We start from the raw sequence: 24,370 nt of genomic DNA, 5'->3' as shown, positions 1-24,370 counted from the left end.
CAGCTCTTCACAAAGGGGGGGGGGGGGGGGGGGGGAATTTATATATTTGCTGAATAATTATCATTTTTCTTGGGTTTTTTGCAAATTCATCTAAAATTAAATCTTTTATCTCCTCATCGTTTTCCTGAACCAATTTTCTGTGCGCACTTTGGAAAAGAATCTATACTTAATGGTGAATAACATTAAGTATAGATTCCGTCATTGTTGTTCTCAAACACGTTTTAACCCTCTTCAGAGTGCTGAAGGAGCGCTCCACCGTAGCGGTTGTACAGGGCATTGCCAGCAGTATTCAAAAAGCTTTTCTTATTTTTGGATAAAATCCTGTATTCTCGAAGGCACACACAAGTTCTATTGTTTGTTGATTTTGGCAGGCCATTTACCACAATTCCACTTCATTGTCGATGCCATCTAATTCATAAAGAACTTTGGCATCCACAAGTTTGTTGCTAATGTCTTCAATACTCATATTTTTTAAAATATTTGGATGCAACGCAGTCAATGAAAAGGCAGGATTATTTTGCTCCGAGAACCTCTCATTAACGGAACATACTAGAGAGTCTAGATAAGGTACAAAAACTGCTCGCCGGTAATACTCTAAAATAGATGTAAAAGGAACGTTCGATCTATTTGTTTGCCTTTCCACCACTCTCGGCATGCTCATTTCAACAGAAACACTTTCAGCCAGCTCAGAAGCATCTTTGAATATGTTATTGAATACAATATCAGTGGTCGATCTATGCGCTTGCACTAGTTCCAAAATTTTAGTTATATGTTTGGCGCATTTTATAATGTCATTTTCCTTCGATTGCAGTTTATTCGCTACGGCATAAAATAAAGACAGATTTACATGACGCGCTGTGCAACTGAAAGCACGCGTTTCTAGTGGCCGCATTTCCCTCTATACTTAGTTTTTCAAGAGCCATAACTATTGGAACAAAGTGCTTTTTAAAATCGCTTATACTGGCATATTTTTAAGACCATCGGGTTTCACAAAGCGAATGGATATTGGACACGTACTGTCTGCGTATAGGTGATTCTTTAAAGAAAACGATTATGTCTTTAATTGTGGAAATTGTGTTCCTTATTTCGGCAACCTTGTTCAAGTCATTGATTACTAAATTAAGTCTATGGCTTGCACAATGAAAATAAAGGCTTTTCGGAAAGGATTTCTTTAAAATTTGTTGGACACCATTGATTTTACCAACCATGGTAGCACATCCGTCAAAGCCAAGTCCAACGCATTTTAGATGGTCAAGGTCTAATGCAAAAACCAATTCCCTGATATTATCAGCTATTACTTCTGCCTTCATGGACTTGAGTTCTACAAAGCCCATAAATTCTTCCCGAATAAGCATTTGCCTCTGATCAAAAAAACGAATCCCTATAGAAAGTTGCTCTTTTCCTGCCATGTCCGCTGTTTCGTCCGCCAATATACTGTATGCCGTTGCTTCTTTTATATCTTTGCAAATATATAATTTTAACACATTTGCGCAAATTTCTAACAGCTCACTTTGGATTCTTGGAGACGTATATGGTGCATTTTTGTTAGCTTCAACCTTTGATTTTAGGCATTCATCTCCAGATTCTATTTTCAGCATCAGTAAGCCGTGTAATATGCCTGGAAAAAGGATATTCAGTCTTTTAGTTTTAGATTCACACTTATTTACAAGAACATGTATCGAGAAATTACCCAGAAAGTTCATGAAATACATATCGTTACCTTAATTCACAAATGCCCTAACTGACACATTTTTCGAAAATGCGTTTTTCACATATTTTAGTATGATATATTTATATACACCCTCACTACAAATTTTAGAGTGTTACTAGCAATAATAACAAACAGAAAGTTCCTTTTAGCTTGCTTGAATATACCATCCATGGTTTATACATTTCGAGCCAATTATAATTAAACTTTCGTTGTAAATGCTCAGCATCAGCTGAAAAATCATAATGCGCCGGTGGTACCCAACAGTTTAGAAGGAGCTCCCCTTTTTGGGAGAAAGTTATTGAGCTTCGGGCATTGACCCATTCCCCAATGTCATTGTGATGATAATTTACAACTCCAATATTGCTTGCAACAGGTGATTCCGCTGGATATTCCACACTCATCAGAACTAGTTGGGCTATGTCTTCTTTTTGAAGCTGTATTAACAAATAAGGGTTATGGTCTAATAATTAAACCATAACTAATAAAAAGATACTTACACCCAGAGGTGCAAAAAAACTTTCTTATATCCATAGCTTATATTTTATGTTGCACTTGCCAAAAAATTACAAAGAGTGATCGCAATTGTCAGCTGTTTTAGCTATTTACGTGTAATCGATGGTTATCGATATTGTCGGAGATGTACAGCAATAGGTGCGTTGGTGCACTTTTCTAGTACAATTGAAGGGTCAAATGCATTTGTCATTCGAAGTTATCAAAATCACGATTAATTGAATTTGGCTGATCAACTTATGCAACTGCATGAAAACATACCAATTATTAATTGGACTTTTAAAAACTAATAATAACTTCGAGATCTCTGGTATTCTAGGAATTCTAAAAAATGATTGTTGTAGATTTTTTAAAGCTCAGTTTCATCCGTTAAGTGGGCGGAAACGGCCCCCCTGCCCTTCCCCGGGAACGCCCTTGGCGTGGGCTTAATTCTATAGGTGGACGCCTTTTCGAGATATCGCCATAAAGGTGGACCAGGGGTGACTCTAGAATTTGTTTGTACGATATGAGTATCAAATGAAAGGTGTTAATGAGTATTTTAAAAGGGCGTGGGTCTTAGTTCTATAGGTGGACGCCTTTTCGAGATATTGCCATAAAGGTGGACCAGGGCTGACTCTAGAATTTGTTTGTACGATATGGGTATCAAATGAAAAGTGTTAATGAGTATTTTAAAAGGGCGTGGGCCTTAGTTCTATAGGTGGACGCCTTTTCGCGATATCGCCATAAATGTGGACCAGGGGTGACTCTAGAATTTGTTTGTACGATATGGGTATCAAATGAAAGGTGTAAATGAGTATTTTGAAAGGGTGTGGGCCTTAGTTCTATAGGTGGACGCCTTTTCGAGATATTGCCATAAAGGTGGACCAGGGGTGACTCTAGAATTTGTTTGTACGATATGGGTATCAAATGAAGTGTTAATGAGTATTTTAAAAGGGCGTGGGCCTTAGTTCTATAGGTGGACGCCTTTTGGCGATATCGCCATAAATGTGGACCAGGGGTGACTCTAGAATTTGTTTGTACGATATGGGTATCAACTGAAAGGTGCTAATGAGTATTTTAAAAGGGAGTGGGCCTTAGTTCTATAGGTGGACGCCTTTTCGCGATATCGCCATAAAGGTGGACCAGTGTTGACTCTAGAATTTGTTTGTACGATATGGGTATCAAATGAAAGGTGTTGATGAGTATTTTAAAAGGGCGTGGGCCTTAGTTCTATAAGTGGACGCCTTTTCGCGATATCGCCATAAATGTGGACCAGGGGTGACTCTAGAATTTGTTTGTACGATATGGGTATCAAATGAAAGGTGCTAATGAGTATTTTATAAGGGCGTGGGCCTTAGTTCTATAGGTGGACGCCTTTTCGCGATATCGCCATAAAGGTGGACCAGTGTTGACTCTAGAATTTGTTTGTATTATATGGGTATCAAATGAAAGGTGTTAATGAGTATTTTAAAAGGGCGTGGGCCTTAGTTTTATAGGTGGACGCCTTTTGGAGATATTGCCATAAAGTTGGACCAGGGGTGACTCTAGAATTTGTTTGTACGATATGGGTATCAAATGAAAGGTGTTAATGAGTATTTTAAAAGGAGTGGGCCTTAGTTCTATATCAAATGAAAAGTGTTAATGAGTATTTTAAAAGGGAGTGGACCTTAGTTCTATAGGTGGACGCCTTTTCGAGATATCGCCATAAAGGTGGACCAGGGGTGACTCTAAAATGCAGTTGTACGATATGGGTATCAAATGAAAGGTGTTAATGAGTATTTTAAAAGGGCTTGGGCCTTAGTTCTATAGGTGGACGCCTCTTCGAGATATCGCCATAAAGGTGGACCAGGGGTGACTCTAGAGTTTGTTTGTACGATATGGGTATCAAATGAAAGGTATTTATGAGTATTTTAAAAGGGTGTGGGCCTTAGTTCTATAAGTGGACGCCTTTTCGAGATATCGCCATAAAGGTGGACCAGGGGTGACTCTAGAATTTGTTCGTACGATATTGGTATTAAACGAAAGGTATTAATGAGTATTTTGAAGGGAGTGGGCCTTAGTTCTATAGGTGGACGCCTTTTCGGGATATCGCCATAAAGGTGGACCAGCGTGACTCTAGAATTTGTTTATACGATATGGGTATCAAATGAAAGGTGTTAATGAGTATTTTAAAAGGGCTTGGGCCTTAGTTCTATAGGTGGACGCCTCTTCGAGATATCGCCACAAAGGTGGACCAGGGGTGACTCTAGAATTTGTTTGTACGATATGGGTATCAAATGAAAGGTGTTAATGAGTATTTTAAGAGGGAGTGGTCCTTAGTTCTATAGGTGGACGCCTCTTCGAGATATCGCCATAAAGGTGGACCAGGGGTGACTCTAGAATTTGTTTGTACGATATGGGTATCACAAATGAAAGGGGTTAATGAGTATTTTAAAAGGAAGTGGGCTTTAGTTCTACACGTGGACGCCTTTTCGAGATATCGCCATAAAGGTGGACCAGGGGTGACTCTAGAATTTGTTTGTACGATATGGGTATCAGACGAAAGGTGTTAATGAGTATTTTAAAAGAGAGTGGGCCTTAGTTCTATAGGTGGACGCCTTTTCGAGATATCGCCATAAAGGTGGGCCTGGAGTGAGTCTAGAATTTGTTTGTACGATATGGGTATCAAATGAAAGGGGTTAATGAGTATTTTAAAAGGAAGTGGGCTTTAGTTCTACACGTGGACGCCTTTTCGAGATATCGCCATAAAGGTGGACCAGGGGTGACTCTAGAATTTGTTTGTACGATATGGGTATCAGACGAAAGGTGTTAATGAGTATTTTAAAAGAGAGTGGGCCTTAGTTCTATAGGTGGACGCCTTTTCGAGATATCGCCATAAAGGTGGGCCTGGAGTGAGTCTAGAATTTGTTTGTACGATATGGGTATCAAATGAAAGGCGTTAATGAATATTTTAAAAGGAGTGTTGGTAGTTCTATATGTGAAGGCGTTTTCGAGATATTTACCAAAATGTGGACCAGGGTGACCCAGAACATCATATGTCGGGTACCGCTAATTTATTTATATATGTAATACTACGGACGGTATTCCCGCCAACATTCCAAGGGCTTTTGATTTCGCCCTGCAGAAGTTTTTCATTTTCTTCTACTTAATATGGTAGGTGTCACACACATTTTGCAAAATTTTTTTCTAAAGTTATATTTTGCGCCAATAAACCAATCCAATTACCATGTTTCATCCCTTTTTTCGTATTTGGTATAGAATTATGGCATTTTTTTCATTTTTCGTAACTTTCGATATCGAAAAAGTGGGCGTGGTCATAGTCGGATTTCCGCCATTTTTTACACCAATACAATGTGAGTTCAGATAAGTACGTGAACTGAGTTTAGTAAAGATATATCGATTTTTGCTGAAGCTATCGTGTTAACGGCCGATCGGAAGGACAGACGGTCGACTGTGTATAAAAACTGGGCGCGGCTTCAACCGATTTCGCCCTTTTTCACAGAAACCAGTTATCGTCCTAGAATCTAAGCCCCTACCAAATTTCACAAGGATTGGTAAATTTTTGATCGACTTATGGCATTAAAAGTATCCTGGACAAATTAAATGAAAGAGGGTGGAGCCACGCCCATTTTGAAATTTTATTTTATTTTTGTATTTTATTGCACCATATTATTACTGGGGTCGAACGTGGACATAATTTACTTATATACTGTAAAGATATTAAATTTTTTGTTAAAATTTTTTTTTAGTGGGCGTGGTCGCTCTCCGATTTTGCTAATTTTTATTACGCATACATACAGTAATAGAAGAAACGTTCCTGCCGAATTTCATCATGATATCTTCAACGACTGCCAAATTACAGCTTGCAAAACTTTTAAAAGTGCCACGCCAATTGTCAAAAATTTTACTAATTTTCTATCCAGAGTCATAAGCTCAACTCACCTACCAAGTTTCATCGCTTTATCCGTCTTTGGTAATTAATTGTCGCACTTGTTCTGTTTTTCGAAATTTTCGATATCGAAAAAGTGTGCGTGGTTATAGTCCGATATCGTTCATTTTAAACAGCGATCTGAGATGAGTGCCCAGGAACCTACATACCAAATTTCATCAAGATACCTCAAAATTTACGCATGTTATCGTGTTAACGGACGGACGGACGGACGGACGGACATGGCTCAATCAAATTTTTTTTCGATACTGATGATTTTGATATAAGGAAGTCTATATCTATCTCGTTTCCTTTATACCTGTACAACCAACCGTTATCCAATCAAAGTTAATATACTCTGTGAGCTCTGCTCAACTGAGTATAAAAAAATAGAGGTATGTTTAGTTTTATTTAAACGCGTGGATTATGTGTTGAGGATTTATTGTAGATTAGTGCATGTGTAAACGTGGTTGGCTAACTTGTAACGAGTTCAATGTTCGCCCATATAAAAAGCAGTGACAACCTATCAATAGCATGCACCTTGGCGTCCTTTAAAGTAAAAATTTCGGTTGTAATTCATACTTTTCCTAAACATTCGAATTTATCAACTTACTCCATAGTGCGCTAGGCTGTGAAGGTGGTGTTCTCGTCTACCCCAACGAAGGTTCAGGGTTTAAGTCCGTGTCAAGCAAGTTTCCCGAAGACTTTGCAAGCACTCCGAGTGTATTCCTGCCATGAAAAGCTTCTTAACCAAAATTTATTTGCTTTACAGATGCCAATCGAAGTCGGCATAAAACATTTAGGTCACGTTCCGCGAATTTTGTACGAAAAATTAAGAGGAAGATCGACGCAAATTGAAAGAGAAACTCAGCCTAATTTTCTCGTAGGTGTACGGCGCCAGGTTAGTTTAGGTTGCACAGGCCGGTCCGTGAGTACCTCATATAGACTTAATGAGTCCGTAGTGTTACAAGAAGTTTATTTAGCGACCAAATTGAAAACCCCTATCAAAAACCAGGACCTATGTTAAAAGATAACTCTGTCCTCTTGGCAAATACTAGATACTTCTAGAGCCTTTGCCACTTGCTGCTTCTAGATCCGACTGTTGTATCACTCCTAACAGCTAGAGTCTTCGTTTGGTAAGCGTAGGGCACCATCACAAAACGTGCTCGATCATTTCCTCCTCAAACCCGCACTTCCTACATGTGCTATCACTGACCAAGCCTAATTTAAAGGCATGTGACGTCAGAAGGCAGTGTCAAGTCACAATACCCGTCATGAGGCTTCAGTCCTCTCTTCTAAATGATTGAAGTAACTTTGTCCAAGGTTGTAAGACCTACACATAATCTTCTTTACAGCCCCGCTCTTGGGCCCATGCCTTTCGAAGTTGATCGAATATGTGCAACTATCGCCTTAATTGCTGCTTCCTTCCATTTGGACGTAGTAAACGCAAAGTCCGCGCGTGCTGAGCCCAGAATCCTTTCCTCCCGATGAGAGTCATGGCTCTTGGTTCAGCACCACGTCAAACAAACTCTTCTCAAAGGTTATGAGGAGTGCACTTGACGCCACATTACTGTGTTGGAGGTTTATCTGTAAGTTTCGCAACGGCATCGGGCGCTATGATGGTGGGCTAAGCCCTCGCACTAACAACAAGGTGCATACGCTAGTGAGGGATCCTTACCGTACCGCGCCAAGTTATCATTTTTATTTATTTATTTATTTAAAGTCGACACAAAATGAAAACGGTCGACTGGTGAAGTATAAAATGAGTACAAAAAGTATTATAGCTTGTAAATTATAAGGTTAACATTGAATAAAAGTAAATTTATGCATTTAACAATTCAAATTTATCAGATCAGCCATCGTGAGAAGCTCAGAAGGGAGCTTACGCGAGGTGCTCAGAAAGGAGCTTGGTGCACATAAGGGATCACGCGAACTCACGCCTGTTTTCTACGGAAGAAATAAATGACGTATTAGTAATTAATATACATACATATAATGCATAGAATTAGTAGAAAATGAATTCAATATATTAATGAATACAGTTAGTTACTATTAAGAGAGGAAAGAACAGATTTTTTAATGCAAAAAAGCGAGTCCGAAACATCAAATGTGCTAGAGTGGGAGTTATAATTCTGACACAAACAGCGGAAGGGCTCATTTAATTCAAAATATGTTCTACAATGTTTTAGGTAGAGAGGTTTAAAATGTCTTGAAGGCCGGGAAGGGACATTAAAGTTTACTTGGCTCAACAGAAATGAGCTAGAGACCGAACCATTTAATAAATTAATCATAAATACAATTCCAAGCATTTCCCTACGACTAGCAAAGGTGGGAAGATTAATAAGTTTCAGGCGGTTAGTATAAGGTGGCAGATTACACGTAGAATCCCAATGGAAATCTCTAAGGAGAAAAGTAAGAATTGTTTTTGGACTGATTCTAGCCGATCAATATGAACCTGGTAGCTCGGGTTCCAAATTATTGCACCATATTCTAATATCGGCTTGACTAATGTTGTAAAAGAGCTTTAGTAACATATGGGTGACTAAATTCTTTAGACCATCGCTTTGCAAGCGCTAGAACTCCTCTAGCCTTATTAACAGTTGCAGTAATATGAAGGTGGACGTTAAGTTTATTGTCCATATTAACACCAACGTCTATAAAACTGTATACCTGTTCAAGATTATAATTGTTAAGAGAGTAGGAAGCTGGCTGAAGTAATCTACGAGAAAAGCACATAAATTTGCATTTTTTAAGATTAAGTGGCATATAGTTGATGGTGCACCAATTGTACAATGCGTCCAGATCAGATTGTGAAAGAGACCTTTCTTCGCTTGACGCATAGGATAAAAAAAATTTTACATCATCAGCATACATCAAGATTTTAGAAAATTGTATTGTTGTAGAAATATCGTTTATAAACAGCAAGAACAGAATTTGGCCAAGATGACTGCCCAGAGGAACTTCAGAAGTTACATCAATGACATCAGACAAAGCATTTTTAAAGATAACTCTTTGGGTTCTATCAAGAAGATAAGACGATATCCACTACGTGAGACCTGGTTGAAAGCCCAGAATGTCCAGTTTACGAATAAGTAGCGAGTGACATACTTTGTCAAACGCTTTACTAAAGTCTGTGTATACAACGTCCGTGTGCATGTATTCTCGAAACCCATTTGAGACATGAGTTTTGAATTCAAGCAAGTTGGTAATAGTGGATTTTCCCTTCCAAAATCCGTGTTGGCAACTAGCAATTGATGTAGAGATCGGAAGTGTGAGCAGGCTGGTAACAATAGCTTCAAATAATTTTGGAATAGCGGAGAGCTTAGCTATGCCCCGATAGTTTTTAATGAGAGACCTACTCCCGTTCTTATGAAGAGGAATGAGAAAAGATTCTTTCCACGCTGATGGAAAGATGTCACACTTCAAATATAGATTAAAAAAGTTAGTTAAAGGCTTATAGACATAATCTGCGCATTTTATTAAAAAGCATGTGGGAATTTTATCAGGACCGCTTTTGGAAGATTCCTTTAAGGTCCTGAAGTAAAATAAAACATCGTCATGAGAGATAGTTGGCGTAGTGATTAAGTTGTTAGAGCGAAATTGATAGGGATAATTGTGTGACTGAGCAAAGCCATCTATGGAATAATTAGCTTTGAAAAATTGTGCAAAAAAATTTACAATATCTTGAGTATCGTTGGATAAAAAATCTCTGAACTTCATAACTGGAGGGAACCCCTTTACGTTGCGTTTGGAGTTTACGAAACCATAAAAATATTTCGGATTGCGGATAATATTATTTTTCATCTTACAGATATAAGGCTTATAACACTTTTTAATGAGTTCAAAATACTTCTGACGTAAATTCGAGTACCGCAAGTAGTCTTTGATTTCTCGTATAACTTAAATGACCGGGGTTTTTTATTTTTTAAAGCTTTAAGTTCTTTAGTTAACCATACTTGGGTTGGTTCAACATAGGCAAAATTATGTTTAGGAACATACTTTTCGAATAGGCTGTAAATGGTATTATTAAAATGCCAGACGTTGGCTTCGTTGTTATTATTATTTATATACATACGGGATAAGAAAGGTGTCTTAACGATATTCGATCGAATCTTTTATAAGGGAGAGTTGATATTTGATCGTGTCTGGATAATTATTTTGGGAGTTAGTACATAATAAAATACATTTAAAACAATTTTTTTTAAATATTTATTCATTTTGAAATTTACAACACATATGTATATAAGTATGCCTGAATGTTTGTTGTAGTTCTTATGTACAAAATTTGTAGTCTAGCGTTTACATACATACATAACACAATGCACGAAAAGCCTTTAACATTCTTATTTTTTGACGCACGCTCTTTCCACAAACCATGGTTCAATTATATGGTTGGCTCATCTCATCAGCTGATTTTATTTATTTCATTGCATGGCTGATGGGATTCTCAAAAAGAGATGGCAAACTCAAAATGAAACCAACACATTGACAACATGTTCTTACTACACACAAAAACTGCTATGTTTTATGTTTTCATTTCATTCCATTCGCCTAATACCAATAAACAAATTTTGACAATTTGAACAGACATAATTTGTTGCTTTACAGAGGAGCCAACCATATAGTTGAACCATGCCACAAACCAAAAAAAAAAAAAAAGAATAAAAAAAAATTATGTAAAAAGCCACATTTGAATTATACAATTTTTTAAAGTTTTTTCGATCAATTTTGCTTAATCATTAGGCTTACTTCACAACTACCTTGCTCTGTGCTCTATTCGAGCAAATTCATTACTCAGGCTGACTAGTTGTGAAACCAAATTCTCATTATAAAAATTTTAACTAAAGTAAAATATTTGGTTCAGTTACATAAATTGTTCCATTTCAAAGGCTGGCTCTTAAGCTCGAATAGAGCCTAAGTTTGTGTGAGGGGCAACGATCGCTATAGTTTTTAGTTAATATTTGTTTGCGCTTACTTATCTACACAAAATGTAATTAAAGATAACATTTAAATATACGTACATAAGACTATACTTTTTTATATTTACTTATACGCTAAATATGTACAATTATGCACACATGTATCCACGGACCCTCAGCCTAGAACCACATTCACAAAACTTATTTTAAATCTATTTTCATCTGCGTTAAATCTCTTAAGCTCTATGGTATTTGTCGCGTTTTTAGCCTGCAACTTATGTTAAAAATTTTACTGATTTCTTTAGCAACATGCAGCAAGTCCACCCAATACCTTTACCTTTTATCCTACCTTTTTCACGCTACATCTACTCAAAATGTTGATTTTATACCTATCTTGACCGTTTATTGTTCAGGGGGTGTTGATTATGAATCACGTATCGTTTCTTATTGTCGTCCTTCAAAAGCTTCAACATATTGCAAACGTATAATTCATCAGTTGTGTGTTAGGAACGCTACAATTGTTTCCCCTTTGCACATATGAATACTTGTGCTAAGTCGAGTTTGGATTAAATATTTTGGGTGCATGATGGAGACATTCAATTTGCCATAAAATAGTGAAACGTATAGCAAGAAGCAATTGAAGACCGGTTCAATCCTGTTTTATGGCTCCATTCGCCTTGGCTTTCAATGCAGCTTCCTTATTGTAGTTTTTGATATAGAAAGAACTGAACATATATGTGAACAGGCCAGCATTAAATGTAAGTAACGCAGCGATTGGTTTTGGGAAATTGCAGTTCGGTTGAAATTGAATTTGAAGCGTATGCATAAAAATGATAAGAAATTGAATCTGCAAAGGAGGATTAAAAGTATTTGATTATAATTGCAAGTTCATGCTACCTCTAAATCTCAGTTTATGTACTTACAATTTGTAGAATAGTAATGTACTTTTTCCACCATAAATATTTTTGTACTTTGGGACCCAATGCGGAGAGCAGATAATAGGCATACATAATAATATGAATGAAAGAATTAATGAAGCCCAGCAGTGTGCCGTGACCGCCTTTTTGAAGAAAAATAAAATAAAATACAGTTTAAATTATCACAATTTCATACATGAGTAGAACTTAACACAAAATTTTTGGCAATTAACAAAAAAAAAAAAAAACAAGTAAAGGTGTCAAGTTCGGGTGTAACCGAACATTATATACTCAGCGTGAGCTTCAATTGTACATTTCATTTCAGATAAATTACTTTTCTATATAACACGTGGCACCGCCCGTTTAAAAAAAGTTTCTCCCCATTTCCTCTTACAAAAAAACTTTATAAGTGAAATATCATTGATTAAAAACTATTTTTTGTAAGTTAATAAGCTATAACTCTATTCTAGTCTATGACCCTTTTAAACTTGTTTTATATCAAAGTTGCCATGGTCTTTAATCGATCCCGGCGATTTTTACTAGAAATATTTTCCGCTATAAGGAAAATATGTTGACACAATTTCATTACGATATGTTAATTTTTCTTCGAGTCATGGGTGCTGAAACAGAAAATTGCTTAGACATAAAAGGGGCGGTGCCACACACATTTTCAAAAATTTTAGTGTTTTCCAATTTATTGTTATAATTCAATTTAGAAAGTAAAATTCTATTGATATAAAGCTCTTTTTGCAAAGATATAGCTTATTTTATTCGTCCACGACCCTTTTAAAAATCTTTTGCATAAAAAGTGGGCGTGGTTATCATCCGATTTCGCTCATTTTCAATACCAATCTATTGTGGGTCCGGATAAGCTAGTGTATCAAATTTGGTGAAGATATCTCAATATTTACTCAAGTTATCGTGCTGTACAACCAGCCGTTATCTAATCAAAGTTAATATACTCTGTGTGCAAAGCACGCTGAGTATAATTAAGGCATATTAATGAACAGAGCGTTTTAAGATATAATAAGACAAAATAACATCACATTACGAAACAACATAAGAAAGTATAAAACAACCAGTTATAACACTATGCGACAAAATCAACTTGTTTTCTGGGTATTGGACCAAACCTACTTTTTTGAGGAGATTGAGGCTTAGGTATAAAAAGCAATATCTCCGTTTTTCGAAGTTAGCCTCCAAAAAATAGATATCGGCTTTCGAAGTTCGAAATTCTACATTTGGAAATTTTATTTTTAGTTTTTTTTTTGTTAACGCGTTCACCAAATTAAAAAAGTAAAAATGTGGTCGTGGTCCGCTCGTTTCCCTTATTTGAAGGGCGGAATTCTTTTTTTGAGAAATTTAGTATAACAGCTGTTATACGAGGTGAAAAGTCAGAGCTTCGAAAATATGAAAAACCTCATATCTCCGAATTTTCGCTACACATATCAAAAATCTTAGTATTGCTGTGAAGGTGGTTAAATGGCCTTTGTTTTGATATGCATATCTTTAAAGAGAAATTTGGCAAAACCCCTGTTTAAGCGAAAAAATGCGTTTTTCTACCAAAAATTTATTTTAACCATCACAATTTCTAGCTGATAAAACTAATGAATATTAAATAAATCACAAACCTGCATTAAATGTGCTATTTTCAAATCAAAGCAATGCGTTTTTATACTTTTGAGCTCTGAACAGTACTTTTGTCCACTGTGCTCCCCAACAAATTATGACAATCATCTATGCCATGATTTAAATGTGTGTAAAAACGACAACTAAACCAGTCTCTACCTAAAAATTTTGTACAATTAAATCAAATAAAGCATGACTACACAGTAGAACTGCAGTTAAACTTGTGTTTTGTTAAGCTAAATTTGTTAAAAGATATACCTATTACAAATGATTTTACATATTGTTTGAAACAAGATTATTTTCTTAATCTATACCGTTAACGCCTTGGTCACCGTCAATTTCGTTCTCGTCCAAGCTTTCCTCAGCAATCTTTAGTCACCAAAATATATCAGCTATCATGGCGTTTAGCTTTTTGCCTTTGTATCGAGACTCCATTGGTATAGCTGTTTGGTGGAAGAGCTCTCCCTGTTCATCGGATTCGGTAGAAAGTTGTCTCTCTAACCAGTCGAGATGAGCATGCATCAAATGCACTTTTAAAGACATGTGGACGTGTGCTTTTGAAAACGCTTCCTCTAGGTTGGTGGCGTAATCTATACAATTGTCATCGCGCTGATTTCCAAGAACCTTAGTAATAACAATTTTGGCGCAAGAAAGTTTAAGAGACATTTGTCTCAGACACGCTTTTGAGGCATCATTGGTTTCAATGAATGAGTTTATAAAGTTTATTACTAGTCCCAATTTTATATGTAATGGCGGAATCAAGATTTTCTCACGACTTACTAGAGGACTGTTTATGACGTTTGCTTTCCCAACAGTATATTCTTATCGAAGTGGCCAATCTGTTTTATTGCATTGATCTCCGGTATAACGCGTATCCCACAAACAAATAAAACTCATATTCTTTGGCCATCCAGACGGCGGCAGTCCCATGATAGTGGCTACTACTTTCATGTCTGCACATACTCTCCACTGGAATGCTCGCACTGTATATAATTGGGAAGGACTTTCAAGTTGTTGTATGTTTCAAGCCTGCCTGTATTATACGCTAGTGGGACTGGGGGAATACCAAATCTCAGCTGTTCTAATTTACTTACATTAAAAGCATCGCACACTTGATGACCATCATATGTTGGGAAGCACAGTGGAAATAAGTACTGTTAAGGGCTCATAAGTATAAAAACGCAGTGTTTTGATTAAAAAATAGCACATTTAATGCAAGTTTATGATTTTTTTAATATTAAATAGTTTTACCAGCTGGAAATTGTGTGGTTAGAATAAATTTTTGGTAAAAAAAGGAATTTTTTCGCTTAAACAAAGGTTTTGACAAATTTTTCTTCATAAAATTTAAAGATATGCATACCAAAATAAAAGCCATTTAACCACCTTCGCAGCAATATTAGGATTTTTATATGGGTTGCGAAAATTAGGAAATATGAGGGTTTTCAAATTTTCGAAGTTCTGACATTTCACCTCCTATAACAGCTGTTTTTCAAAATTTTTCAAAATAAGAATTCAGTCATTCAAATAAAAGAAAAAGGCGGACTACGACCACATTTTTACTTTTTTAATTTGCTGAACGCGTTAACAACAAAAAAAAATAAAATTTCGAAATCTAGAATTTCGAACTTCGAAAGCCGATATCTATTTTTTGGAGGCTAACTTCGAAAAACGGAGATAGTACTTTGCCTACTTAAGCCTCAATCCCTACAAAAAAGTGGGTTTGATCCAATATCCAGCCGGCTGCTGCACAGTGTAATATAAAGTAAAATCGCACAGCGACGAGTAGCATTACGTATCAGGCATGCCTGTCTTAAGAGGGGACTAACATACACTAGAAGGTTCAATGTGGTCACATTAAATCGAGGAGGTCGAAATGGTACCTTAATGGTGCTTGTTACCGGAACGGTCCGGATCTTTATCCGACAAAGAACCATCAACATCGATAACAGTCTCCAAAGCCTTTGGGCAGTGTCTATTGCTACAATAATAACAACAACATAACGTATCAAAATATAATAAAACAATACATAAAACAAACGTACCTAATAGAAATAGAACATAAGACATAGTTTACATACAACGAGATTATCTTCATTTTCGTACTTAGCTCCTAACCGTTAATTATAAAGCTAGATTTCCCATATAAGTTTTCCCCTCGATAATCGGTAATTATGAGCAAGCTTTAGAGATGCGGATTTTTTTTTTTTCATAAAAAAGTTCCACCTCTAGAGTGTAATCTCTAATTGGAAGCACAAAATCAAGGCGTATTCAGTACCAAGTGTTGTTATCCCAACAGACGATTGCTTCTTCTAGATAATTTTCCAAAAACCGCCTTGTACAACAAAACGTCAGTTAATCGAAATCGATGAGAATTTACTTTTGACTTGACATTCTTCTGCACGGCGAATCGGTTGAATTCGCTTCGCCACCACCTGGTATAGATTCACCTTGCGTAAAATAAAAGAGAAACGTCAAATTTAACAGAAAATCATCTAGTTCCCTCGGATGGAACATATGTAAATGCGTAAATTATCTATTGAAGATTTATTGTATATTAAGGCATGTGTAAACGTGGCCTAAGATTTCATTAAGAAAATGAGTTATAAAATAGGAAAATATATATTTTCAAATAAACAATTTTAAAGTTTGGCTTGCAAGAGGAAAATAAATAATGTCTTGAGCGTTTTATTCTGATCGGGATGCCGCGGTTAAATCTAAAAATAAATTAATAAGACAACTTTTGCATACGCACTAGTCTACAATAAATCCTTAATAGTTTATCTACACGTTCACGTATGTATATCCCACTCCTAGGAACTAGATTATTAACTGTCAAGTTTTCACGTTTCTCCTTTATTTCGTGCCTTTTTTTTTGGTTTTCAATTTGCATGGCGAGCAGTCCACCCATATGGCCAGGGTAATCAAAACGTATTTCGTGCCTTCACCTAGAGCAAGGCGAATCCATACCAGGTGGCGGCAAAGCAAATTCAACGAATTCGCCGTGCAGAAGAATGTCAAGTCAAAAGAAAATTTTAATTGATTTCGATTAACTGACATATTAAAGTACAATACGCTGTATGGAAAATAATCAAGAAGAAGCAATCAGCTGTTGGGATAACAACACCTGGTACTGAATTCGCCTTAGTATAACAACACCTGGTACTGAATTCACCTTGACATAGAGTTGACAGCCTGGAGATGGTTCTTTATCATAATTATCGATGTGGTAAATTTATATGAGGAATATAGTTATTTAAATAACGATTATATGAAATAAGGACATTTCAGCTACAAAATCTTCTAAGAAATTAAGCACTCCACAAAAAGGTTTTTATTAAAATTTGGATGATCCCAATGTGTAAAATTTTTTTAGGTAACCGAAAAAAGCAGCCATTGATTCGGTGATCTCGAATGAGAGAAATCGGACTGTCAGAAGGACCGAGATTATGCCGGTCCACATGTAACCTATATACATATAAACGATATCTTTTCGGTGTTAAAACTTAGCAAAGTCAGGGTATTTGCGTATGACGCACTAATCGATAATGCTGGAAGACTTGAACTCGCTATACAGGTGGCTTTGTAGCAATAAGCTGACATTTAATATTAATAATTTTATGGTCATATCGAGAGCAATATATGAGCCCTTGATTTTGAAAGTGGTCTAAGTCAAAATTTTTAAAAATCGAGTTTATCAGCTACTTGTTATCTAACCATAATAAAATAACATAATCTGAAGAGATTGGCGGTATGCCATGAAAATTAACTCGTAAAATTGAATGAATTTTTTGGTTGTTAAACAAAATATAGAAACTGTTTATTTTGAAAGTGGTCTAAGTCAGTCTGTTGAGAAATTTTGGAAAATAAATAGTAATTTTGTAATGCCTTCAGATAACGATTCAGGTATGATTAAGTAATCCTTAAAATGTAAAAATGTTCTATATATAGTTAATTGTAGACATTATTCTGCGAAGAAGTGTAAGTAATGCTCCCAAGAAATGGAAACGAATAAGAGTAATATCGTCTTCAGATGAATCAACTGATACTTTAAAAGTGAATTCGGAACCCCTACAAATGGAAGAAATTAACTTGAAATCAAGAAAGAGGAGCCGAAATCAACATAATTATGCACAAAATTTAAGAAAAATTAAGAGAAATAGGGGAGAGGAATATGAAACAAAAAAGTCTAAGCTTGTGAGTGGCAAACTTTTCGAAAATAAATATTGCCTTTGTTCCAAACAATGTATAAATGCAATTGGATATGAAGACAGGAAAGCTAATTTTGATGCATTTTGGAAATTAGCAAGTTTCGAAAAAGAGAATTTGTTTCTGCATGGTTTGGTTGGAAAACTATTAATAAAGCAAAGGCGACCCAGAAATAACAAAGGATACATGAGAAAATGTAGTTATAAGTTTCATATAAATTTACGGATACTTTTAAAATATCTTACGGAAGATTAAGCCGTTCCTTAAATGCTAAATCCCCTGGAATGGATTTACGTGGCAAAATGACTGGTTCATCGAGAAAAACAGATGAAGAAAAAATTAAAGTGGTACGAGAACATATTCTGAGTTTTCCAGCATGTGAGAGCCATTACACGAGATCACATCACACTTCAGGTCGAAAGTATTTAAGTGCTGACTTAGATATTCGAAAAATGTATGAGCTGTATGTAGAAAAATGTGATGAAAATAATACACCACGTGTGAAGGAGTGGACTTACAGGAAAATTTTCAATACGGAGTTCAACTTAAATTTTCATACTCCTCGCAAAGACACTTGCCAATAGTGTGATTCACTAAAACTAAAAATAGAAGCATCCAGTAACGAAGACGAGAAGTTGCATCTTATGGAAATTCATGATTCCCATCTTAACAGTGCCGAACAGGCTAGAAAAAGTTTGACAGAAGACATACAAAGAGCAAAAGATAACCCGAGTGAATATTACGGTTTCACATTTGATCTACAGAAAGCACTTTCTTACCCAAAACTTTCTGTCTCGGTAGCTTATTATAAGCGCAACATGTATGTATACAATTTAGGGTTTCATAATTTCCACAATGAAAATGCTAAAATGTATGTATGGGATGAAACAATCGCTTCAAGGGGATCACAGGAAGTTGCGTCTTGCATCTTAAAGCACATTCAGGACATTACCACTCAAAAGCATGTCATAGCTTACAGTGATGCATGCACAGGACAAAATCGTAACATCAACATAGCTTTAATTTGGTTAAAAATTGTTCAGTCATCTGATAATAATGTTGAAACTGTTGATCATAAATTTATGGTATCCGGCCATTCTTTTTTGCCAAATGATCGGGATTTTGGTTTAATAGAAACTAAAATTAAAAAATCAAATTATTTATACATACCTGAGCATTATTATAGTTTAATAGAAGTATGTAAAAAGAAAAACCCATTTTTGGTGGTACAAATGGCTCAGAGAAATTTTATTTCGACAAAAAAACTTAAAGATTCAACGAATAATAGAAAGAAAAACACCAATGGAGAAGCTGTGTCTTGGCTTAAAATTCAATGGATCAGATTTCTAAAAAAATCTCCACATAAGATGTTTTATAAAACTTCCTTGGATGACAATTCCGAATTCAAAATATTAGACCTCTAACCTAAAAAATTAAGACCTAGAATATATGCAAATATTGATTTGCCTCCATTATACACAACTATTAGACCAATAACAAAAGAAAATCATAAAGATATGATGGATTTACTACCCTATATCCCACCAATTTTTCACAAACACTTCACTTCCCTAAATATGTCATAATAAATAATTTACTTTGTTATAATGAAATGAGTTTGAATAAAATGTTAATTACTAATTAAAATGTTTCCTTGGTATAAGTCATTTATAAAGTCATTCTGTTAATTTTGAAAGTGGTCTAAGTCATTTCCAACCTTTCAAAAGCACATTTCCAGTTAAAAATGGTAATAAATTTCACAACCATAATAAATTCTTGTTTGTTGGCACTACTTTACTGTCGAAAAATCATTTTCCATAGTGCAAAAATATTTTTCAATCCTTTATAACGCAAAACTCTACTTATCTCGAAACAAGGAAAATATGACTTAGACCACTTTCAAAATCAAGGGCTCATATGTATGTACATTAGGCCGGGTCGATTTGTGGGGAGGCAAAAAAATCGCCCATTGCTCTGTGAAAATCATATTCTAGGGATCAAAATAAGAAACTTTGCCGAAGGAACCGTACCTCTAAAACGAATTCTGATGTCCCCCCTTTGGGTCGTAGGGGCAAATTTTGAAAAATCCCACTTTGAAATGCATATGTTTTTTCTTTTTGGAGTTTATTTTTCTCTTTAGAAATTTATTTATTCAGAACATATGTAAATGAAAAAATGAATTTAACTTAGTAATAGAAAAGAAATTTAAAAAAATTATTGGAAATTAGCGTTTTTACAATCCCCTTTTAAAACCAAGGCATCACTGTGATGCATTTGCATGTCGTAAACATAGTTGTGTGGGTTTTTTATTCAGCCGTTTTAAAAAATGAAGGTATCACTGTGACACAATTGCAGATCGTAAAATTGCTTGTGTTGTTTTTTTTTAAGCCACCACAAGACACAGCAGGTAGAATTGAAATTGCCCCTACCCAAAAGTTCGACCCAAAGGGGGGGACATCAGAATTCGTTTTAGAGGTATGGTTCCTTCGGCAAAGTTTCTTATTTTGATCCCTAGAATACGATTTTCATAGAGCAATGAGCGATTTTTAAATCGACCCGCCCTAATGTACATACAAAGAATCTCGTGAAAGCACCCTTAAAATAATGAGCTCAAACATTGACGAATGAGCAATTCACAAAAGTGTGAATGTTAAATTATAAGAATTGAGTTGTTGCCATTTTTTCGCATACTATCATCTCTAAGCCGATACTAAGCAGTGACTTGTATGCACCTCAACAAATCAATCATTATGTCTATACATATGTCCAAACAAGCAGCGGAGAGAAACGCACAAATACATGCACATATCAGAGATACTCCCAAAAGTAGGCAATCATCGGTGGAAGTATCACTCACATATACACGCGCATATGGCTATGCGAGAAGCTATAATAATCGTGCATCTGTTGTTATAGCTGAGAAATTTATAGCTGAGAAATTTATAGCTGGTAAACAAGTAGTAAATTCTAGAAATAGAAACGCCTAGAAGTATGCGAACGAGACATCACAGAGTATAAAAGGAGCTAAAGCTGAGTAAGCAGTAATCAGTTAGATTTAAGCACGCTATTGGTTGCCGCTTTGCATCGAATACGTGGTTTCAGTGAAGGACGGTAATACCCCTCTAAGCATATGCCCCGCGAAATTAGCATGGAAACCGAAGCATACGCAAAGATATTGCTGATCGTATTAGCTCAATGCCCGTGTGTGACTTTGCAAAACTAGACTTACGGACCTGCTGAACTTTTGTACCTCCAGTTATATAAACTTGCTAATTACTTTTTTTTTGATGAATTCATTCAGATCGAATAAAGTTTAAGTGCGTTAATAAGTGATAACTATTTATTCTCCAATGCGTGCAAATACCCGTAAGTTTGCATTAAATCTGGTGTATATTCCTGTAAGTAACAAAATTTAGCGTAGGAGGCTACTGATAAATTAACTGATGTGATGGTAACAACGTTGGAAAGTAAAGCAAAATCTGCTGCTGCGGTTTTTTGTAGGAAACCTAAATATATTTCGGAAAATGCGTGGTTTGACAGCCAATGTTTTAAGGCGCGCAAAGGGTTGTTGAAACATTTAGATGAACTTAGAACCAGTGGTTCTGAAGAAGCTCGCGTATCTTATGTTGCACTTCGTTCTAGCTATTCTAAACTGTGCTCCAAGAAAAAATTGGAATATAGATGCAAAGAAATTAACTAATACAGTAAGAAACTCAAAAAACTGGTGGCGGGTTGATAACTCGTTAAAAAACCGTCCTCATAGTATGACTGGTAGTTTGACGCTAGGAGATTTATATAATCATTTTAAGATGCTGTTGTCGGATACACATGAAGCACCCTCCATGCAATGGACGTTGCCCTCAGTGGTCGACCTTTTTCTCGATGCCCCTTTTGAGCTCCGCGAGCTGCAGCTTGTACTCAAAGGTTTGAAAGACAACAAAGCTCCTGGCCAAGACCGTATCAGCTATGAGTTTTACAAATATGCGCCACAATCCCTCTTAACCGAACTACTTGCTTTGTTTAACGTAATTTTTCTAAAAAAAACAAGTACCTCATTCGTTTCGCAGCGCTATTATAATCGCCTTTTTCAAAAAAGGTGACCCTGATCTTCCATCCAACTACAGGGGCCTATCACTGCTTGATTCGATTTATAAAATTTTCGCTGGTTTGCTGCTGAGCCGCATCAACGCGTGGCTTTATTGTAACAATATAAATACGGAATACCAGGTGGGTTTCCGCAAAAACTATTCAACAATGGACAATCTGTTCAATTTAACTAGTATAGTACACTTAAACTTCAGTGCGAAGAAGAAAACTTTCGCTTTCTTTGTGGATTTTTCATGTGCTTTTGACACAGTTCCTCGGAATATGCTTTTTTACAAGTTGGCTCAAATCGGTCTCTCCAGCCACATTATAGAGGTTCTGCGACTCATTTATAAAGATACATCAAGTCAGGTATGGTTTGATGGAGTGCTTTCTGAGTCGTTTACTGTCAATCAAAGTGTTCTTTTCTCGATATATATAAATGACCTAAGTGACAGTCTCACCGGCGGTGTACAGGTTGCGGACACAACAGTAAAAGCTCTTATGTACGCCGATGATATCGTGCTTTTAGCCGACTCGGCACAAGTTTTACAAAAAATGATAAATGAGCTTTACGAGTACAGTATGCAGTGGGGAATGTTTTCAGGGAATGTAACAGGTCTCTTACTTTTCAATGGAATTATGGGAGCGAGATCATTGAAATTGTTAATGAGTACAAGTACTTGGGAGTTCTATTGAACTAAAAATTATCGTACATAAAGCACCTTGAGGCGAAACTGGCAGAGGTTAAGACAGCTATAAATGCTACATGGTTAAAATACATAAATAACCCTCGCATTTGTATCTCAAAAAAGATGAAAATTTTTGACGCCGCATGTAGGTCCATAATGTTTTACGGTGCCCAAATATGGGGTGTTGATAAGTTTGAATGCGTAGAGAAACTTCTGCGTTTCTTTGTAAAAAAGTGAATCTTTCTGCCATCTAACACACCAAATTATATGATACACCCAGAATCAGGTTTATGCTCCCTATTTATACATACTTTGCGTACACACATGCTTTATATTTCACGCTGTTTAAGTTTGACTCCAAACAGACTCCCCCGCGTTGTAGCAGAGGAAGCAGTAAGGCAATGTTCCTACTGGGTCAAAAAGTGGAAAAACATTTACGAAAGTGTTAACATGATTCCCCAGTCGGACTTCTCCCACGCATCGCTCAAGCTTAGTATTCCAATAGTACTAGAAAAATTGATTCAAAAAGAGTTTGATAACTACACCGAAAGTGCACGCCAGTCTAGGTCACATGACCTCTACTCCGGCTTGATTCCTACGGACTCCACCTATTTTAATGATACGTATTCTGTGTATGCCACAAGACTGATGTTCCGGGCAAGGCGTGGCTTGCTAAATCTTAATGCTACAACTTTCAAAAACGTTGCTTCCGTAAACTGCTCTATTTGCAACCTAAATCCTGTTGAAGACACATACCATTTCATTGGCATATGTCCTATATATAAAGATATTCGGTATAATTGTTTTGGTGAGAAAGTTTTAGATCTGCAGATGGTGATAAATATCCTAAAAGGTTGTAACTATCATTCGCTTTACGTTTATATAAGTAACTGTCTTAAATATAGAAGTCTTATTATGAACGAATTTTCCTAAATGTTTTTTTAGATATAAATGATATTAAGACACACAACATTTATTGTTATTGTCTAAAAAATTTTTTTATTTATTTTATATCTAGTTCAGGTTAATTTTACTTTTACTTTTGTAATTCCATTTTTAAAAGAAAATAAATAAACTACTACTACTACTATTGGTTGCGAAGTATAAGTGTTATTGCGAAGTACTTTAATAAAGGCCATTTTGCATTATTGAATACTAGAGTTATTTATTCAACAATTTAGCGATACGAACGTTAATAGAAGGTGGAAAATAAGCGGAGTTTCCCGAAATTCGTTACAATATAAAATTTGAAAAAAGCATAGCACATACGGCGTATAGCAGACCTTGTGAATTACTTAAAGGTTAAAACTTTTTAGTACTAGGGGCCCAGATTGATAGTAAATTATAATTTAAAGATCATATTCATTATAAAGTTGTCAAAATTGGCAAAAAAATAGATTTTTAGACGAGATTAAGACAATTTATTGGACATTCATATGCTATAAGAACAAAATAACAAATTAAGATTACCTCTTTTCAAAAAAGAATTCGGCTTGGAAAATATATTTTACAACGGCCTGAAATATTTTAATGAATTTCTAATAAATTAAATGAAAGTGTTTAGGTTACTATACTTTTAAATAAAGTTTAATGGATCATTGTAAAATCCTCCAAATAATTTTTCCGTGTTATTTGCATTGTTTTTGTTGTGAAAAATGTTAGGTTAGGTTAAGTTGGGTGGTAGCTTCCCTGATAGGGGAAGCTCACTTGGACAACATGACGGTCCGTTGTGATACCACATATAATAAACTAAACTAACGGTGACGTAGATATAACTACTTAGAGAATCGTTGGGT

At 35.8% G+C, this 24,370-nt stretch overlaps 1 protein-coding gene and 1 long non-coding RNA gene across 9 annotated transcripts in view; both read right to left on the bottom strand.

The window, feature by feature from the left end:
• Positions 1 to 1,764: 1,764 nt before the first annotated feature.
• On the bottom strand, positions 1,765 to 2,309 carry LOC137242261 (uncharacterized). The gene is made up of 2 exons (XR_010950159.1): positions 2,209 to 2,309; positions 1,765 to 2,145 (listed from the first exon to the last, which is right to left on the bottom strand). It is a non-coding gene; the product is annotated as an uncharacterized lncRNA (long non-coding RNA).
• Positions 2,310 to 10,328: 8,019 nt separating this feature from the next.
• The window catches only part of LOC137237161 (very long chain fatty acid elongase AAEL008004), a 127,522-nt gene continuing 113,480 nt past the window's right edge, over positions 10,329 to 24,370 (bottom strand). For all 8 annotated transcript variants that reach the window (XM_067760482.1, XM_067760479.1, XM_067760478.1 and 5 more), the window contains 2 exons: positions 11,971 to 12,107; positions 10,329 to 11,894 (listed from right to left, as the gene is read on the bottom strand). In XM_067760482.1, the coding sequence (XP_067616583.1) occupies positions 11,697 to 11,894; positions 11,971 to 12,107 (335 nt within the window). In that variant the 3' untranslated portion in view covers positions 10,329 to 11,696. The remainder of the gene's footprint in view (positions 11,895 to 11,970; positions 12,108 to 24,370) is intronic.

The sequence above is a fragment of the Eurosta solidaginis genome, chromosome 1, assembly GCF_040869045.1.
Source record: "Eurosta solidaginis isolate ZX-2024a chromosome 1, ASM4086904v1, whole genome shotgun sequence".
Classification (NCBI taxonomy): domain Eukaryota; kingdom Metazoa; phylum Arthropoda; class Insecta; order Diptera; family Tephritidae; genus Eurosta; species Eurosta solidaginis.
The sequence above is the reverse complement of the archived record's forward strand: the minus strand, read 5'-3'. Positions and strand labels throughout refer to the sequence as shown.